Consider the following 19,444-nt stretch of genomic DNA (forward strand, 5'->3'; position numbering starts at 1 on the left):
CTAAAAACATTCGCAGGAGAAGACATTACTGCCTTTTCACCTATCCCCTTGAAGCGAAGTTTATTTATTTACAGTCTAAATAAAGCGAGAAAATTGACAGAGATATTAAAGAGTATATATGTATATATGAAAATGAGAAAAAAAAAATAAAATAGAGATATATGTAATAGATCAGACGTTATAGTAAAAGAATTAAAAATATCTTTCAATGTCAAGGTTCATGATATATTGTTTGACGGATTTATTGAAACATAATTTAGATTTTTGAGTGCAGGTTTCCTTGATTTGAGTTCTTTGTTAAGCACATTATTCCACATGAAAGGACCCCGGTATTTGATTGAAAATCTTCTTACGGCTAATTTCGCGCCTTGGATCTTAAAAGCGTTTTTTGAATACCTTGTTTGGTATTTGTATGAAATTTTCGGAAATTTATCTAAGAAAGACTTTGGGCAGGTGTTCGTTTTGATACTACCCATAAAAGATATTGTTTGCAGAATATTTAATTGGTAAATATTAAGAGCGCCGATATCTTTAAAGCGATGACTAATCGGAGTAGATTTCTTTACACCAAACATAATTCGCATTGCATGTTTTTGTTTACTATGAAGTTTTTTAAGATTAGATTTGAAGGCGCTGCCCCAGATAATGTTACAATAATTTAGATAGCTATGAATAAACGCAAAGTACAGTTTTTTTAAAGATTCTATTATCCTCTAGCGAAAAAATTTATCACAGCAGATAATATACTATCTCTACTTTGTCCACTATCAGGGGGGGGGTTTGTAGGGGTTCGAAATACCGTTTTCCCGTCAAAATTTTTGCTTAATCCCGGAATCCCGAAAATTGAAAAAATAATAACACCGTCACACCGGCTTGTACAGGGCAAAAATGTACCTAAATACCGTCACCGTCTGATTTTAAAATACCGTTTTCCCATCTCTTTTTTCGTCAAATCCCGTAATACCGTACTAATAAAAAAGGGCCAATCCCGTCACACCGTAAAAGTACAAACCCCCCTGTCAGATTATCAAAGGCAAAAAGAAGTTGAGCTCAAGATCCTGGGCTAGACATTATATTGATAAAATGACCCTTTTGAACCAAACTATTGACAGGATCGTTAAATATGACCTTTGTAGACTTCATCATATGACCAATCAATATAATCAATTGTCTTCACATCACAAAACACATGGCCCCCGGCGTGCGAATCGAATTGAGGGGGCCAAAAAATATGTCGTCCACCATGGTTGGGCGACGAAGAAAATTTTCGACTTTTCAACCTTTATCACCCCTCTAAACGGTATATATATAAGATAAGCGATTACACGAGATTTATATTTTAAACAAAAGTTTTATTTTTACATAAGTGTTCCCGTTTCATATCAGACACATATTTCATGCCAGGACAGTGTCTGTCTATTGTTATATTATGCTGATGTAGGCAAAAAATGTTTTTCTTTTCCTCTTTCTGACCAATCTTGTCAATCCAATGTGAAAAAGCTTGCGAAATAAAATTGATGAGTAAGCAAACGATATCACTCTTCTTATGTAAAAGCAAAAGCTTTAAATACACCTTTTCGACCGTAGCCGCGCGGTCAGGCGTGTGCCACTTAATTATTCAATTATCCCCCTAAACTCGATCCAATCCCTTTTTTACACATTTTTCTATTGTGTATAGGTGCGAAAAAGGACTGGGACAGTTTTAGTGGGATAAGGCGGACAAAAAATGCCCGCGCGGTAATTGGCGGCTACGGTCGGAAAGGTGTATTAACAAATACGCAAAATTAATTTGATTTGATTTAAAGTAACGTGTTTCAAAACCTATATTTCCGTAAGATAATACCAGGTGTAGAGATGCAAATTGAAATAATTAAATGGGTGCACTTTTATATAATTAGGATAAAATTACAAATACAATAATGAAATAACCAAACTCAAGTTAAGTAATATATAAAAAATTATCATTTAGCCCCAATTTTCTTGTACCGTAACACTTTATTTGTCTTGATGTTCATCAAAAATCTTTTTACTTTAATGGGATAAATTTTCGCGGGGATTAAATTTCGCATATTTTCACGATTTTATAACTTTTACTGCCAAATCACGCATGTTGTTTGTTCAAGCATTATTCATTATTAGCGCTTCTTTGTCGCCAGTAAACATTTTAAAAGTAGTTTATATTTGACATTTTTTGAGTTTTGTTTGAAAATATTTTGTGGATAAGGCCTTTCCAAATGTCCGACTTAATTTCGCGAAATCCACGAAATCTGCAAAACCCGCAAAATTTAATCCCCGTGAAAATTAATCCCATTAAAGTAAAAAGACATTTCCAGTACCACCTCAAACTCATTCCCCAGTCCTTAAAATTGGTCAATTTTTTATTTTAACTATTCTGAAAATAGCGATTTACGGTTAGGAGTTTGACAAAGAAAGTGCTTAAATCCTATGTAAACGATGCACTTTATAAACTCTTTTATTCTTGTATTCTAAAACCACGTTCACACACTACGATTTCGTTTCTTTCTGAAACGAAATGAAGCCATTCTATTTGTTACATTCAAATTTTACGTCACTTATAACCAATTGAATGGCTTCATTTCGTTTCGGAGCGAAAAGGAACCGTTCCGTGCGAGCATGGTCTAAAAGCACGTGGAATAGGCCTTAATATCTAAATTCAATACAAGAAAATCAGGATACTATCTTCAAATTGAAATATTTTAGATACAATTTCAGCTATACAAAACAAAAAGATATATAAAATAATAACTTCCTTTAAATTTAAATAAAAATTTAATAATAAACTTTCTTAGGCGAAAAAGATTTTTGTAACAAATCCTACTATGACTTCTAGATTTCTACAAACTTGCCATTATTTTCAACGATACTATCGTTTGATTGCTGTTGTATAGATACGGTCATCAGAAAAGTTTTATTATAAAATTCATACTCAGATCAAAATACTAATTTCAGACACACATGCATGCGAAATGTAACTACAGGGTGTCCGGAAAAAAATATCGAGTTCGAACATGATTCGGAGTAGAAGGTTGTTGCGTGTGTTTAACAAAATGTAAGAAAATATACACCAACACAATAATTTTTTTACAAAAGTCATTATGATTAAAAAGAATTAACTTTCTTTACAATTTTGACGAAGTTAAAGTTATTGAGAATTGTTTTTTGTAAAATTTATTAATAAAAGATATCTCATGACAATTCATATCACACAGAGAAACTTTGATAAACATTACAAATTTAGTGAAACACACACAAGAACTTTCTTTCTATAGAAATGGTATGGCTCGATACTTTTTTCCGGACACCCTGTATTACCAATGTTTCAGGACTCTCATTGCACGCTTTTTCATAATAACAAAGCCTTTGAACGTTCTTAACGTTCGTATTTGCAATACACTTTTTCGACCGTAGCCGCCAATTGCCGCACGGTCATTTTTTTGTCCGTTTTACCACCCTTAAACCGTCCCAGTCTTTTTTCGCACCTAGAGACAGTAGAAAAAAGTGTAGAAAAAGGATTGGGTCGAGTTTAGAGTGGTAAACTAAGTAGTAAAGTGGCAGGCGCCTGACCGCGCCACTACGGTCGAAAAAGTGTATTTCCTAAAAAATCGGATGTTTTCGAGTACAAAAAGCCTTAAAGTATTCTTAACTTATTCTTAACATTCTGGCCATTAAAGCCTTATGTTCTTATATTGCTCTTATGAAAAACGTGTTTATAACTATAACCAATACCTGAGGGCTTTCACTGTCATAAAATCGTCTAAATAAATGAATCACACTATCACACTTCCCTTTTGTTAAAAAATACTTTCAGAATGTTTCACTAACCAACCTCGTCCCCGTGTATTCCAGGCTTTATTTACGTTACTGATGAACACCATGGAATCATAGTCTTTATAAAAAAACTCTGGTCTGGCAAGGTATTGTTTTAGCTTTGTTGTCAAATTTTCCTTTGTTATAAACAAAAGGCAAGTTGAGATTTGCATACTTTTTGATCACGTTACCAAATTCTCTAATTGGTCTAATTTCTAATCACATGATCAAAATGTATGCAAAACAAGTCGATTTGCGAACGCAAGCTCTAACTGTTAACAAAAGAAAGAAACAAAAGTCTTCCAGACCGGGTTTTTTTATATTGACTATGATGGAATATTATCTGGCACTATCAGTAAGAATATAAAAAGATGATAATACGCAGGAAGGAGGTTCTTCACCAACAATCATTAACCATGAAGGTAATATTGAAACTTTTTCAAGCCAAAAATCGGATACTCATCTTCTGTTGAAAATCAGTCTTCGCCATTACCTGAAAGAAAGGGAAAGATAGAAGTGTTGAACCGTTATACAGAGGAAACTTGAAAAAAGACAGCTGTATAAGAGGCCGAAATATTTTATGTTTTATGTTTTACTCATTACTCATTTCTCTTGTATATAACGAAACCTTAAGCTACTGAATTACTGAATTATTGAAAGAAAACTTTTAAAATGTTTTACTCGTATATAAAGTGGAGCATCTTTAACACGAAATTTCCTTAACTGGAACAAATCTATGTTTCCCGTGCGGTTTCGAGCTTGTTTCCTGAAGGTCGAAATTTTTTGTCTGAGGGGAGGGGGGGGGGTCAAAATTCTTATGACCGGGGATTCGTTTAAACCCTTAAAATCTTATACCTTATCGGCGGCCAAAACTTAGTCGGCCTTAATTTTAATCGGCCTTAATTAATAGTCGGCCCTAATTTTAGTCGGCCTTAATTATTAGTCGGCCCTAATTTTAATCACAATTTATAAGTTTTGGCCATTTCTAAATTTTTAGTCGGCCCTAATTTTTAGTCGGCCCTAATTTTAAGTTATGGCCGATAAGGTATCCTCATTCCCATGTCATTTTAACGAATCAGTATTTTAAAAATTTTGCATGGATTAAACTACACAAACCAAAAGTTATATATGGCTTATACGTCACACTGAAAATCTGAATTCAAAGATTTCGCGAGTTTTCATTTAGCGCATTATGTTAAAAATTCAGGAACCGGGAAATTTACTCTCGCGATGATTAACCCGACAAACCTTTTTGAATTCATCGAAATTGATAAAGCCATCTTTATCTTCATCAGCTTCTTGTATGGTACGATCAGCGATGGCCGCCAGTTGTTCGCTCGATTTATTTGATCCCACCATCAATGTTAAAATCTGCAGAGAAGATTTAAAAAAACTAACTGGGTAGCAAACTTTACGGAACATTATATTAAATTTTTTTGCCGTTTTTCGAGTTTTGATCGATTTTAAGAGATAAAGTTTCATTCTTTTTGACTTAAAATCAAATCTTTTTACCCTCCCAACCACCCAAAGGGCTTGATCGTGCGGAAGCAACACTTTACTCCGCGGGTGTGACGCCGGCCGACGGCTAGTAAGATACTAACTAACAACATAGATACAGGCGCTCAAGAGATTCCCACCAAACGAAAAACCTGCACTAGAGAACTAATGTATCCGACTTGTTCGGTACAGATCGTAGATGATTTCTAGGCCATATTATCTAGCGAAATGGCTTCTGAAACCATACACAATATAACGGACATGTGCGGACCAAACTTCCGAAAACCAAACCAGTTTTCTTCTCTTCTTGACTTCTACCATTTTAAAAGTATGTGTATGATTCAAATAAGATGATATAAGAGCAAGTGAAAAGGGCCAAATTCAAATTTAGTGTCTTGCAAACATTCAAGCTGGGCATCCACTGGAAAAAATAAGCTCATCGCGAATTTGTTTGTCGCAAAAAATAAATCCAGACAGATGTCTGGAATTCAAAACCTATTGTTTTATTTGCGATAGACCGAAAAAAAAGCGATGAAAAATGAAAACGTTTTCATTCTACATCGTTTATTACTTTTTAACTTCGTCGTAAAAAAGAACAATAGATTTTTAATTCCAGACATATGTCTGGATTAATTTTTTGCGATAGGTATTTGCGACGAACTTATTTTTTTTTCAGTGGACACCCAGCTTTAGCGACATAATAAGGAGGGTACAATGGACACGAAAGAGTAACAGCAATATAAACATTAGCCGGAGGAACCCTTCAGTCTTCTGAGACACCCAAATTTTGACTTAGCCCTTTTGATTTATCAATAATGAGATTCAAGAAACCTTTTTGTATACCTCGCAAATGTTTTCTTTGGAAATTTTGTGTGTTCCATCCATATCATACATTTTAAACGCATCTGGAAAATAAACACAGACATCATGAACATATAAACGACTGGACATCCATCTCCTTTGTATTTTTGAAGATAACACTGCTAGCTTCGCTGCCGCCTCGTTAAAATCATCAAATGAAACAATAAATTCTGATGGTATACCTCTTGGGAATACCTTGCTAACAACGTCAAAATTTCGACAAAAGTATCTGTTGTTCTACTTTTCTCAAGTCTTTTATCTATATCATAACAAAGATAACAGAAGCAAAATCATCGTCAGCTTGTCAAAACTCCGACTAATATTTCCAAATTTTGACTTAAAAGTGTCTAATAATTTTAGAGAGTGTCACATTCTAATTTCGATATTCTTATGACACAGGCTCTCAACTTTGGCAAGCTATTTTTTTCAAGTCATAAAAAAAATTATTGGAGTGACAAAAGTATACACGCAGTTGAAATTCTGCATTTCAGAGTTGAAAATGTTGATAAAATATATTGCAAACTCTTGAACAAATTTGAAAATAATTTTTTTGTGCATTAGGAGTAATGTTCAAGCTCTATCAATCATTTTACCTAAACAATTCAAAGAAATAAAATTACGACGGAATATTATCGGATTTTTTATAGCAATTTTGAAATACAGGCGGCAACGAAGCTCGCTTCAAAGAGACAATAAAAGATAGATGTCCAGTCGTTTATATGTTCATGCAGACATTGAATATCTTCATTTAGACAAGGGAATTTTTAGGAAGCTCTACAAAAAGCATACTGAAGATAAAAAAAACATCAATACATCTGAATTAAAATAAAATACTTTGACGCATTCACGCCTTTCACTTTGTCGAGGGACATCTTAACTATGTTCACACGCTACAGTATCGTTTAGCTCCGAAACGAAATGAAGCCATTCTATTGGATAAATTCAATTCTTTCGTCAATTCTAACCAATTGAATGGCTTCATCTCGTTTAGGAGCGCAACAGAACCGTAGCATTTGAGCAATGTCGATTGAATTTCTTCTTTATTCTATTGACTAATGATGTGAGCTTGGTCTTTGTCAAAAACTGCGGTCACAATGCAGGGGCATCTATTTTTCGAGGCCATGAGATTTTGACGTCAAAGCTCGTCTACCTAGCGAGCACCTCACCAAAAACCGGGATTTTTTCATTGCGTTTCTTAGTGAGTTCCACTTTGACTATTTTTGAAAAATAGAAGCCTTTCTTCAAGTGCTTTGACGCAAGTTCGATATTTTCGCTACTGCAAGAGCTTTGAAAGTTTAAAGTGTCGTCAAAAAATCGAATTTTTGGAGCCCGAAAACCTGGGCTCAAAACATTCGAAAAATTGCAAAGTGGAATAGACGTTACTGTGTAGAGAAAAAGCTGTGACGTCTAGTATAGGCTATCGTCTACCAGGCTTTAAATTTAGAGCGACACCACACTTACACGTAAAAAGACCGATAGTTTTTAAGATTTTATTTTTAAAATATCGATTCATTTTATGTGAATTTGATCTTAGGGTTTGTTTTTTTGTACTTACATTCTAATTTGTGGTCATTGGAATTCAATGGTTGAGGTTTTCCGTTTTCTGCTCTCCGGAAACGTGCCAATACCTAAAGAAAAAATAACTCTCTTATCTAAACTGATTCAAATGATATTTGACTTGAGACTTTGCCTTGACGATTTTGATTTGTCTTTCTTATCCAAATCGATATAAGTGCCATTTGACTGAAAACTTTACCTTGACGAATTAAGTGAACTTGATTCACCTATCTATCTCTTATTCAAACTTATCTAAAAGCTTTTTTTAACTGAAAACTTTACCTTAACGAATTGACTTGTCTCTCTTATTCAAACTGATCTAAAAGCATTTTAACTAAAAACTTAACTTTGAAGAATTGAGTTGCCTCACTTATTCAAACTTATCTAAAAGCTTTTTAACTGAAAACTTTACCATGACGAAATTGATTTACCTCACTTATTCAAACTGATCTAAAAGCTATTTAACTGAAAACTTTACCTTGACGAATTGAGTGAAATTAATCCCTTCTTCAGGTTCCTCTACTCCGGGTTCGTTCTCGTGACTGAAAAAAAAAAATTGGAATTGCTTTTTTCACAGGACAGGACTTAAATTGTGGTGAAGAAGAATCTATATTTTACTTTATTTCTTAATATTTCGCTCGAGTTTTTTCGAATTTCTTTGAGCAATTTGTGATTCTATTTATTTTACTGTAATTTACTTTCAAAATAAAAATTCGAATCGAATGAAGGCCCTTTTGTCTTAAGTAAATGTTTTTTTGCCTGATTAAAGTCAGCAGAGAGCGGTAGAGACAGGAGACTGTTTCGATTCAAAATATTCTCATTCATCTTTGCTCATTTCGAGCAAATATGATTCCGCAAAAGATTTATGAATTTTTTGCTAGCCCCCAAGACTTTTGACCCTAGACACTTTCAAAAAATTGATCCAGTAAAAAAGGATTTTGCAATGTAAATTGCGTTCAGTTCTAAGTTTAAGATAAAGCCCCCCAAAAAGCCCCACGTTAAGTGATGAGAATTTAGCTCCCCCCAAGTACATAGGTCCCCCCAAAAAAGTGGTGTGCTTCCAGCACTCTCCTTTTTTGGGAAAAATTTAGGGTGTAACCCCCCCCCAACCAGCAGGGGGGCTGACGCTATGATTACCTGAATGGTTCTGGGGCGAATTTTCCAAATCACTTTGTCTAATTCTTTTCAAAAGGCAAGACATTATTCAAATTACATGGTTTTGAAAAGCAAGAAAACAATCGAATGAATAATGTCACATTTCGACTTTGGATAAAGAGATTTAGAATAGAGGTTTCGCTCAAAACTATCTATGGAACGAATGTACAGGCGAAAGATCTCAAAATATTTGATCATCAGGTTTCCCTATACTTTAAACAGGTTCTAAGGGGTGTTTCCTTACGGGTTTAGAGTAATTTTAACAACGTAAACAACCATTAGCTTTAATCATACACCTTTAGTGTAGCTAAATTAGGATTGTACTAACCCGGCTGGTACATAACGTTGTTTCAACGTTCATCTAATGTTCATAACGTCCATATTATAACGTTAAATGAACGTTGAAACAACGTTGTGTGCCGGCTGGAAAGTATCTTCCTCCTGCTACTTTAATCAGGTTGATTTTCATGAGATTTCGATTTCACAAGTTGTATTTTCGTAAAAATGGCAAAAAATTTACACGACGAAAACGCAAAATTAAAAGTCGCAAAAATTTATCAGATTAAAGTATAATGAGTTTCTTTATATTTTAGTAGAGAACCACAACAAAAAAAAAACATTTCAATACCAGAAGAAGGAGTGGACAATTCTTTCACCAAGGGGGTTGATTGCAAGCTCAGGTATCCGTAGTAGATCTTCTTCACTATAATAAAAACATAATTATTGATTAAAATAGTACACATAAATGAGCGTAGAGCATCAAGCTACGGCACACAAGGTCACGGTTTAATCCCTGGCGTAGTAGTTTAGACGGCTCAACTTTCGCCCTGTCTATTATAATGTTTATGCGACCGTAGCATAAAGGTAGAGCATCCAGCTACGGTGCGCAAGGTTGTGAGTTCGATCCCCGGCCGGGTCATACCAAAGATTTCCAAAATGGTACTTGATGCCTCTCTGCTTGATGCTCAGCAATTAAGAGAAAGGATCAAGGGTAAATGGAGCAATCCAGGGAGAAAGAGTGGCGCCATCCCCTACATTCAGGTAGATAGCTATCGAAAGAGGAGCTTTCGGGCCATCTCCGACAGCGGCCGCATACTACTACTTGACTGCGGTAGTAAACTTAATACTTAGAAACAACACTTTTACGTGCTTGTTGGAAACATAATAACAACATGATACCTTAAAGGAAGAAATTTTGGCGGGAATTTAATTTGGCGAATGGCCAAAAAAGTTTTTTCAGAGGGAATTTAATTTGGCGGATAGCTGGATAAAGTAAATTTGACGGGAATTTAATTTGGCGGTTGCAGGATATTTTTTGGCCAAAAGCGTTATTAAATAAGCAAAAAAAGCTGTTTTAAGGCTTGAAATAGCTCAAAGTTGGGGAATGCGTGAAATAAATTAGATTTGGCGGGAATTTAGTTTGGCGGATGGAGGAAAAAATAAATTTTGGCGGGAACTTAATTTGGCGGATTTTGGCGGATTTTGTGGCGAAATCCGCCAAAATTTCTTCCTTTAAGGTAGTATTTTTGAAAGCAAGTTTTTAAGGTTCTTCTTCATTTTCAAAACTTTTTAAAACTTTCAAAGCTGGGTAGTAGTTTAGAACAGACTAGCCGTCACCCGGCGTCGCACCCGCCGAGTAGAGTGTTGTTGAACACATCAAAAGCCCTTTGGATGGCAAGGGACGTGTCCAAATTCACAGCAAAAATTTCCACATTTTAAACGCACGTGGAAGAAAATGTCCAAATTCAAAGCAAAAATTTCCACGTTTTAAACGCAAGTGGAAGAAAGTGTCCAAATTCACAGCAAAAATTTCCACGTTTTACACGCACAGCGGGAAGAAAATGTCCAAATTCACAGCCAAAAGTTTTTTCCACGTTTTAAACGCATGTGGAAGAAAATGTCGACCGATAATGATATATTGTATCATGTCGGTCGATTATCTTTGAATATTAAATCTAAACGTGCATTTTAAACGTGAAAAACCTTTTGGTTGTGAATTTGGACGTTTAGATCCTAAAAAGTGAGTCAGTCGGTTTAAAAAGTGAGTCGGTTGGTCTATAAAGTGAGTCGGTCGGTCTATAAAGTGAGTCGGTCGGTTTAAAAAGTGAGTCGGTCGGTTTAAAAAGTGAGTCGGTTGGTTTAAAAAGTGAGTCGGTCGGTCTAATAAGTGAGTCGGTCGGTCTAATAAGTGAGTCGGCCGGTCTAAAAAGTGAGTCGGCCGGTCTTATAAGTGAGTCGGCCGGTCTTATAAGTGAGTCGGCCGGTCTAAAAAGTGAGTCGGTCGGTCTAAAAAGTGAGTCGGTCGGTCTAAAAAGTGAGTCGGTCGGTCTAAAAAGTGAGTCGGTCGGTCTACAAAGTGAGGCGGTCGGTCGGTCTACAAAGTGAGGCGGTCGGTCGGTCTACAAAGTGAGGCGGTCGGTCGGTCTACAAAGTGAGGCGGTCGGTCGGTCTACAAAGTGAGGCGGTTTAATTTTTCAAATATACCTAGCATGATCAAAGTTGATAAAATGTCCTGTTTTTCAAGAATAGAAGAGAAGAGATTGCATCTCACATGCCAAACCAAACGAAGCATCAAATCCAGGAAAGATAAACAATAAACTTCATCATCGTCCATTTCTTGTAACAATCACACAAAAATCATGATCCAATTCAACTCATTAAAGCATAAAACCCAAAGAAAAAGAGCAAATGAGCAGTAGCAACCAGTTGTTTTTTTGCCGCCATCTTTATTTTGACTGTTAGAAAGCAGTATGGTCCGATCAAAAATACGCTTCCGAACCGGGCGACGTTTCCCGATCGGCAAGGAACCGTAGGCATGTTTTCCGATGACGTGTCTCAAAAGAAACGTACTCCGCCTCAAAAAAAAAAACTCTACTGTTTTCCCGCTCGGAGCTCGATTTAAAAAGAAACTTGGAAAAAAATCCATAATGGCCCCCCCACAGCTCAATACGAATTAGACTTTTAGTATATAGATGCAGTGTATCGTCGTTGACAAATTAAAAGGTCCAATCTCAAAATTATTGTCTGAGAAAACTAAGAATTTCTCTGTTTGTCTGAGCATAAATCTTTTAGACTGACCTATGTTTAATGTATATCTCACTATGCAAAAAGTGTCAATCTCAAATTTAAGGCTTACGGCGATATAAAAACAATTTTCCCTGGAAATGCTTACACACCCAATTTGAATTAGACATGAATAAAACCGATTTAAAAAAAAACTAATACAATTACTAGATATAGAAATACCTTAATCGACCTTTATTTGACTTATCCAAGTTGGAGAATCTGTGATAGAGTCTTTTAATTTGATTCGGTGAGACTATAACAAAAGTAGAAAAAATAAAGTACAGTAAAAGATTAAAGTGCCCAAAAGTAACTTGATTCAGTTACACGCTTTTTTTTTTATAAGAATACACTTTATAAGAATGTCCATGATGAAAATGACCAAAAAATTAAGAATATGGTAAGAATATCACCTTCATGGAATTTTGCAACTGAACCTTAGAATGCCATTTTTAATGCATTTTAACCTGTAGATTGCCAAGTTCGATCTCAGCCTAAGAATACCGTGAGAATATTTTTGGATGATTTTCGCCAAAAAGTTAAGAATATCCATGATGAAATGAAAAAACACCATTCTTATAAAAAAAGCGTGTATTTTATTTGTCAATTATTGTATAAATGACATGATAATCGATTGTGAAGAACAGCTGTGTACAGTAAGCAAGTAAGCTAATTGGTCTTTCATTTTCAAGATCTTGGGAAAGATAGGGAGATTCAGATAATTTTATCCATCGGATGCTAAAGTTGACATATTCTATTAATCAAATAAAAGTATTTTTTATAAAACAAAAATGAATGTCTTTTCGATGATTGAATTAGTTTCTAAATCATTTATCATTTTATTAATAAAAGAATGTTAGAATCATACACGTTTTTTATATAAGAACAAACTATATAAGCACATAAGGCTTCGATGGCCAAAATGTTAAGAACAAGTTAAGAACATCTTAAGGCTTAGAACTTTAAAAAAGTACTTTTTCTTAGGAAAATAGCCAAAAATCCTCACAAAATGGTCAAAATAAGAACATTTTTAGGCTTACAAGTAGTAAAATGTCAAAATTGCGCGAGCCACGTGTCATTAAAAAGAACAATTAAAATCAGGTGTCCAAAACAAACTTGTAAACCAATTGAACAATCAAAATTAGCCATATTTGGTTTGATTTTTTGTTTTGACATGTGACATTTGTTTTGATTTTGTATCCGCTGCATACAGTTTGTTTACAAATTTCGCAAATACTGTTATGTCCCTTTAAAAAGTTAAGAACATCCAAAGACTTCAAAATTTTATTTCATGTTCTTATAAAAAAAAATAACGTGAAAATCTTTACACGAGCATGAATTTGTTGTAAGAATACTGTAAATATTTCCATGAGTATAGATTCTAATAATACACAATCATTAGGTAATCAGAACTCGTAACAAAAGCATTGATCAAGAACAACCTCAGCCTAGCCTGGAGATCCATGCTATGATTTCTTATTCTATATACTGATGGCGAAATATATAGCATGGTATGGGCTGACAGTTTGAATTTCCCATATCATAATAACGGTTGAAAACACAGCCAATCAAATTCTGTTATTGTTTCACTGGTCACACTTTCTTAAAGAAAGTGCAAGCTCCGAAATTTGGTTTTTATTTTAGTAAGTGAGGACAGCGCTAAATTCGAATTTCCCACTGTAATTTTTTTGAGGCCAAAATCGGACTCACAGCTCTGACCCGTCAAGTATTCATCAGATTTTAAAAAAATACGCAGACGGGTTCCTGTCTAACCTCAGCCTGGCATTGAATAAGTCAATAAGTATTGGAAAAAACAAAAAAACATTGGTATACACGTTTTTTTTTATAAAAACATCCAAAATTTTTAAAGCCTTGGGATGTTCTTAACTTTTTGAATTTTATGTTCTTATTTTTACTGTTTTTTGAGCATTTTAGTCCATTTTCTTATGAAATTCGGTGTTCTAGAGTCCGCATAGCCTAAAAATGTTCTTAATTTGTTTTTAACATTTTAGCCATCGAAGCCTTATGTTTTTATACAGTTTGTTAAGACGAAATTGGTGCTAATAAGAAAATTTCACTGATATAGAGTATAAATAAAAATGTAATACTTACAACCAGTTATATTTTGAATCTGTGCAATATCTTCATCCTGAAGTTGAATTGTCGCACAAACTGACCCCATATTGTCTCAAACTGTTAACGCACTCTTATAGTTATTTTAACTTGACTTTTTTTACTCTAAAATAAGATTGAAATGAAACTGATCTCAATGGACTTACATGTTAAACAGAAATCTCCAATTTAAAGGACAAAGCTGAGAATATTGGACAGTGTGAGCTAACATAAACCAAGGTAAAAGTTGAGTAATAAGAACTAAAAACAAGCTACATGGTAATATCATTTAAAATAGGCTTGGAGGTTTGTTTTATTATAGTCGCGCGGCTGAGGTCGAAAAAAGTGGCTAGAAAATGATTTTCGTGATACACCTCTTAGATTCCACTTTTTTCGATGGAAACTCTCGAATTAGTATATGTAGATTCCAAAATCAAAAAGTTTCCACTATATTATCGTGCAAATAACGAGTAAATGGCGATTTTTTGCGTTTCCAGGCAAAATTGCAAGGCCTGGAAATTCATGATTTTTAGGGGGTCTTCAAATTAAAAAAAGACCTATATCACACGATAGAGCTCTTCAAACTGAGCAAAAAAGTGTATTACACCAAAGTCCCAACTTCTCTAGATCAAAAGTTATGGGCCTATTTGTGGTCAAAAAGGTGTTTAATTTTGCATAAATTAATGCAGATTGTGGGGAAATTCCCTGTTTTCCATCAGTTTTTCACCACAAATAGGCCCATAACTTTTGATCTAGAGAAGTTGGGACTTTGGTGTAATACACTTTTTTGCTCAGTTTGAAGAGCTCTATCATGTGATATAAGTCTTTTTTTAATTTGAAGACCCCCCCAAAAATCATGAATTTCCAGGCCTTGCAATTGTGCCTGGAAACGCAAAAAATCGCCAATTACTCGTTACTTGCACGATAATATCGTGGAAACTTTTTGATTTTGTAATCTACACATACTAATTCGCGAGTTTCCGTTGTTTTTTTTGGAATCTAAAAGATGTATCACGAAATGAAACGTTTTTCGACCTCAGCCGCGCGACTATTATTAATAAAATAGTAATCGAGCCCATTTTAAAATCTTGAGAATCGATTGTTTTTTTTCATCGATTGATTCTTTTATCGATTGGTTTTTTTTAACAATTTTAGCTATTGATTGTAATCAATCAATCATTTAAATAGTCAATCGATGAATAAGGAATCAATCAATGGGCATTCCAGCCTCCCTTAAAGTCCTGACTATTGATAACTATGCATTAATGTTTCATTGTTTTTGTGCTTCAGTTTTTTTTGTTTTTAATGGTTTCAGTTTTGATTTCAAGCCAACATCTTAGCTTACCTATAGTCACAAGAGTTTTTTGCAAAAAGCAAATTAATTTAAAACCTGAAATTTAAAAATGAAACTCTTCCATGTTTCACTTTTTTGCACCAATCCTTCAAAATAAAAATATTTAAGTTCCTCTTTTATTCAAAGATCATTTACGACACTTTGTTGACACTTTTTTACCTTTCCATCAGCCATATTGAATTGTATGCAGTGGATGTAAGTTTACAAAAAGATTATTAAGCCATCAAAGTATCTTATAAAGAAATTACAGGGTCCGCGCCACCGGGGGGGCCGGGGGGCCATGGCCCCTCCACTTTTTTGAAAAGCAAAATAAAAAATTTCTCTTCACCTAATAATCTTTTTCTTTTCTGTGCGCGTGCCAATATAAACGTTAGAACCTTTCTAAGAGGGGACAGATGGACACTTAAATAAGTCTAATTATACTATTTTGTGTATATATATTTACCCGTTATATCTTAGGAACGCTACTTGTTACGATTTATCTTATGTTAGGACTCTACTCGTTACGATCTAGCGTTTATTATTATACAAGATTTTAGCATATCAACAAGTCACAACATTGTCTCCAGTTATTGAACTCATCCTTATACATGGCGCTGCGAGCAGTTTAATCTTACCTACAACCTTCGATTCCTTGACGCTTGTTTCTTCAACAAACCAAGTCTCGGATCTATCATTCGTTTGTTCAAACGTGAACTACTCAAACTGTGTAAGTTATACAAACATTCAAAACAACTTTCACAGACCACTGAAAACTTGTAATTTTACTCGAAGTTATACGATTACACATACACCAAACATATTTGAACTTGCTGCATCATTTTACAGAACATTGTTTACTCAATAATTCTCTTTGTTATCGCAATTATTCACTTTTCGTCGTTTTTGTGAATACTTCGAACACTCTCGCTTGTTGTTGTTCCTTGGTCACACCGCCATCTTGGATTTACGCCATCGTGGTCACACGCCGATTTGCTCTTCAAAGATTTCCCAGCTTCAAAAACGCTACATCGCCGTACCCCGCCTTGAATTACAATGTCGAACCCTGAGGACGCCGCCCCGACCCCCGCCCCGACCCCCGCCGGCACCGACGCGACTACCGCCGCTTTAGCCATGGTGCTAGAAATGCAAAATCAGCAGAAAGTCATGCAGGAACAATGGACCCAATTCATGTCCCAAGTCCTCCCTACCGTAGCTCTCAACAACCAAGCACCTGCACCTCCATCTACCAACGAAAGAAACCGATGTTCGAAACCGGACCGGCCGACGATTTCTGCGGATTGCAGTGACAACAAATGGATTATCTTCACGGATGCGTGGAGACGATACAAACAAATGACCCACCTTCAAAACATACAGGATATCAGGAATGAACTACGCTCCACCTGCGATTCCAACGTGAATGAAATGCTTTACAACTTTGTTGGGCCGGACGCCCTCGATAGAGCCAGCGAAGCAGAACTGCTATCACACATCAAATCAGTTGCAGTAAAAACGATTCATCCTGAAGTTTACCGACAACAATTCATCTCCATGCGACAAAGTGACAGCGAAACGATCACTCACTTCATCTCCCGCTTAAAATCTCAAGCGATGCTCTGCAACTTTTCACGTAAATGTGACTGCGATGACCAAAACTGTGAAATATCGTATTCCGAAAACATGATTATGTCGCAAGTCATTGCAGGATTATTGAGCTCCTCCCATCGCACAAAAATCTTAAGTGAAATGACTTCCATAGAGACACTTACCCAAATGACAGACCGCCTCCTCACACTCGAAGCAACCGCCCAAGCCACGGAGCACTTCAAGCCATCATTGCCCGCCCAATCAGATGTAAGTGGCGTCAAATCCGACTACCAACGCAACAAACGTAGTGACTTAAGACAGAAATCACAAGGCAACAATCGGCCAAACAATCAGGAAGGAGATCGAAAATGCAGAGGATGTGGATATAACCGTCACCCAAAAGGAAGAGAGCAATGCCCAGCACAAGGCAAAAAATGTAATAACTGTGGAAAACTTAACCATTTCGCTAGTGTTTGCATGAGCAGTAAGACGAACGCCATTCAAGACGCCCCAGAAACATCCGACCAAGCCGAAACATCCTTCCTAGGTAGCATCACCGAGTCCTTATGACTAGATGGCGTACCTCACGGACAATGGGAAAATAATAAATTCATCGAACAAAAGCCATCCCCACAGCCAACAGTAAATATCTCTATTTCACTCAACCCATCTGCACATCAGAAACTTTGTAAATCGTTTTCTTTGAATAAACTTCAACCTACCAAAGTTAGCGCCATCGCTGATACTGGCGCTCAAACATGTACAGCGGGAATAGAACTGCTTTCGCAATTAAATTGCAGTAAAAACGCTTTGATAAAAACTCGACATCGTCTCCGCGCTGTGAATAATAACGACATCAGTATTAAAGGCGCAATCATTGCTGACATCACCGTCGGCACATCGACCACCACAGAAATTGTTTACTTATGTGACAAAGTTAAAGGATTTTTTCTATCAAAAACAGCACTGAAAAACTTGAACATCGTACACTCTACTTTCCCGGAGCAGATTGTAACCAGCCAATTGAATGCAACAGACTCACCAGACGACTCCGTTGCCGAGTGCGGATGCTCACGTCGTTCACCATGTCCACCCATACCTGACACGATTCCGTTCCCAGCGACACCAGAGTATACAGAACAATTAGAGGTTTGGATAAAAACGTACTTTTCGAGTAGTGCATTTAACACTTGCAAACATCAAAAGCTACAAGTGATGACAGGCGAACCGCTAAAAATCCAATTTCGTGAGGACGAAAATCCCGTTTCCGTTCATAAACCGATACCAGTACCACATCACTGGAAAGAATCCGTCAAAGGCCAACTCGATCAAGATGTTAACTTGGGGATAGTCGAACCAATCCCCACTGGGACACCTACAAACTGGTGTTCTCGGATGATTACCGTTCCCAAGAAAGACGGCACACCCCGCCGAACAGTAGATTTGCAAAATTTAAACGCATCTACCAAACGAGAAACTCATTACAGCCAATCACCCTTCAACATCGTAAGCGTAGTTCCACCGCAAACCAAAAAGACAACCCTCGACGCCTGGAACGGATACCACAGCGTTCCATTAGCCAACGACGCAAAGGAAGCAACGACATTCATCACCGAATGGGGCAGATACCGCTACCTCCGTGCACCACAAGGATTCCATGGATCTGGAGACGGGTATACGAAACGCTTTGACGATATAACAAATGACTTTCCCCGTGTCCAACGTTGTGTAGACGACTCGATCCTTTGGGACTCTGACATCGCAACAGCATTTTGGCACACAATGAACTACATTAAACTATGTGCCGACAACGGGATAGTGTTTAACCCCGAGAAATTTCAATTCGCGAAAGACACCGTTGAATTCGCTGGTTTTGTTATCACACCACACGGTTACAAACCAAACCAAAAGATCTTAGAAGGCATTAAAAACTTTCCATCGCCAACCAACATCACCGGTGTTCGATCATGGTTCGGCTTAGTAAACCAAGTTTCCTACGCCTTCGCACAGGCACCCGTCATGACTCCGTTCAGAGAACTCTTGAAACATGATGGAAAATTCTATTGGGATGAGACGTTAGAGCGCGTATTTCAAGAATCGAAACAAAAGATCCTCGACAGCATCGATGAAGGCGTTCGCTCTTTCGAGATAAACCGACAAACCTGCATCACAACCGATTGGAGCAAGACTGGTATCGGCTTCACCCTTCTCCAAAAACATTGTTCGTGTCCTTCAATTAAGCCAACGTGCGGAGAAAACCACTGGAAAACATGCTACGCTGGTTCTCGCTTCACATCCCCCGCAGAGAGCGGATACGCACCAGTCGAAGGCGAAGCACTCGCTTTACTGTTCGCCTTACAATCCTGCCGAATGTTTGTAATGGGATGCCCTAACCTTATTATCGCCGTCGACCACGAGTCTCTGGTACCAATATTTAACAAAAGAGAA

The 19,444-nt window shown here is 36.5% G+C and overlaps 1 protein-coding gene across 1 annotated transcript; it reads right to left on the minus strand.

The window, feature by feature from the left end:
- Window positions 1-1,805: 1,805 nt before the first annotated feature.
- On the minus strand, window positions 1,806-14,220 carry LOC136820443 (calcineurin B homologous protein 1-like). The gene is made up of 8 exons (XM_067076631.1): window positions 14,074-14,220; window positions 12,145-12,217; window positions 9,527-9,601; window positions 8,222-8,285; window positions 7,742-7,814; window positions 6,169-6,230; window positions 5,077-5,199; window positions 1,806-4,321 (listed from the first exon to the last, which is right to left on the minus strand). The coding sequence occupies exons 1-8, from the start codon at window positions 14,141-14,143 to the stop codon at window positions 4,268-4,270; spliced, it is 594 nt and encodes a 197-aa protein (XP_066932732.1). The 5' UTR covers window positions 14,144-14,220; the 3' UTR covers window positions 1,806-4,267.
- Window positions 14,221-19,444: the final 5,224 nt, after the last annotated feature.

Source organism: Clytia hemisphaerica, unplaced genomic scaffold (genome assembly GCF_902728285.1).
Source record: "Clytia hemisphaerica strain Z4C2 unplaced genomic scaffold, Clytia hemisphaerica genome assembly, whole genome shotgun sequence".
Classification (NCBI taxonomy): domain Eukaryota; kingdom Metazoa; phylum Cnidaria; class Hydrozoa; order Leptothecata; family Clytiidae; genus Clytia; species Clytia hemisphaerica.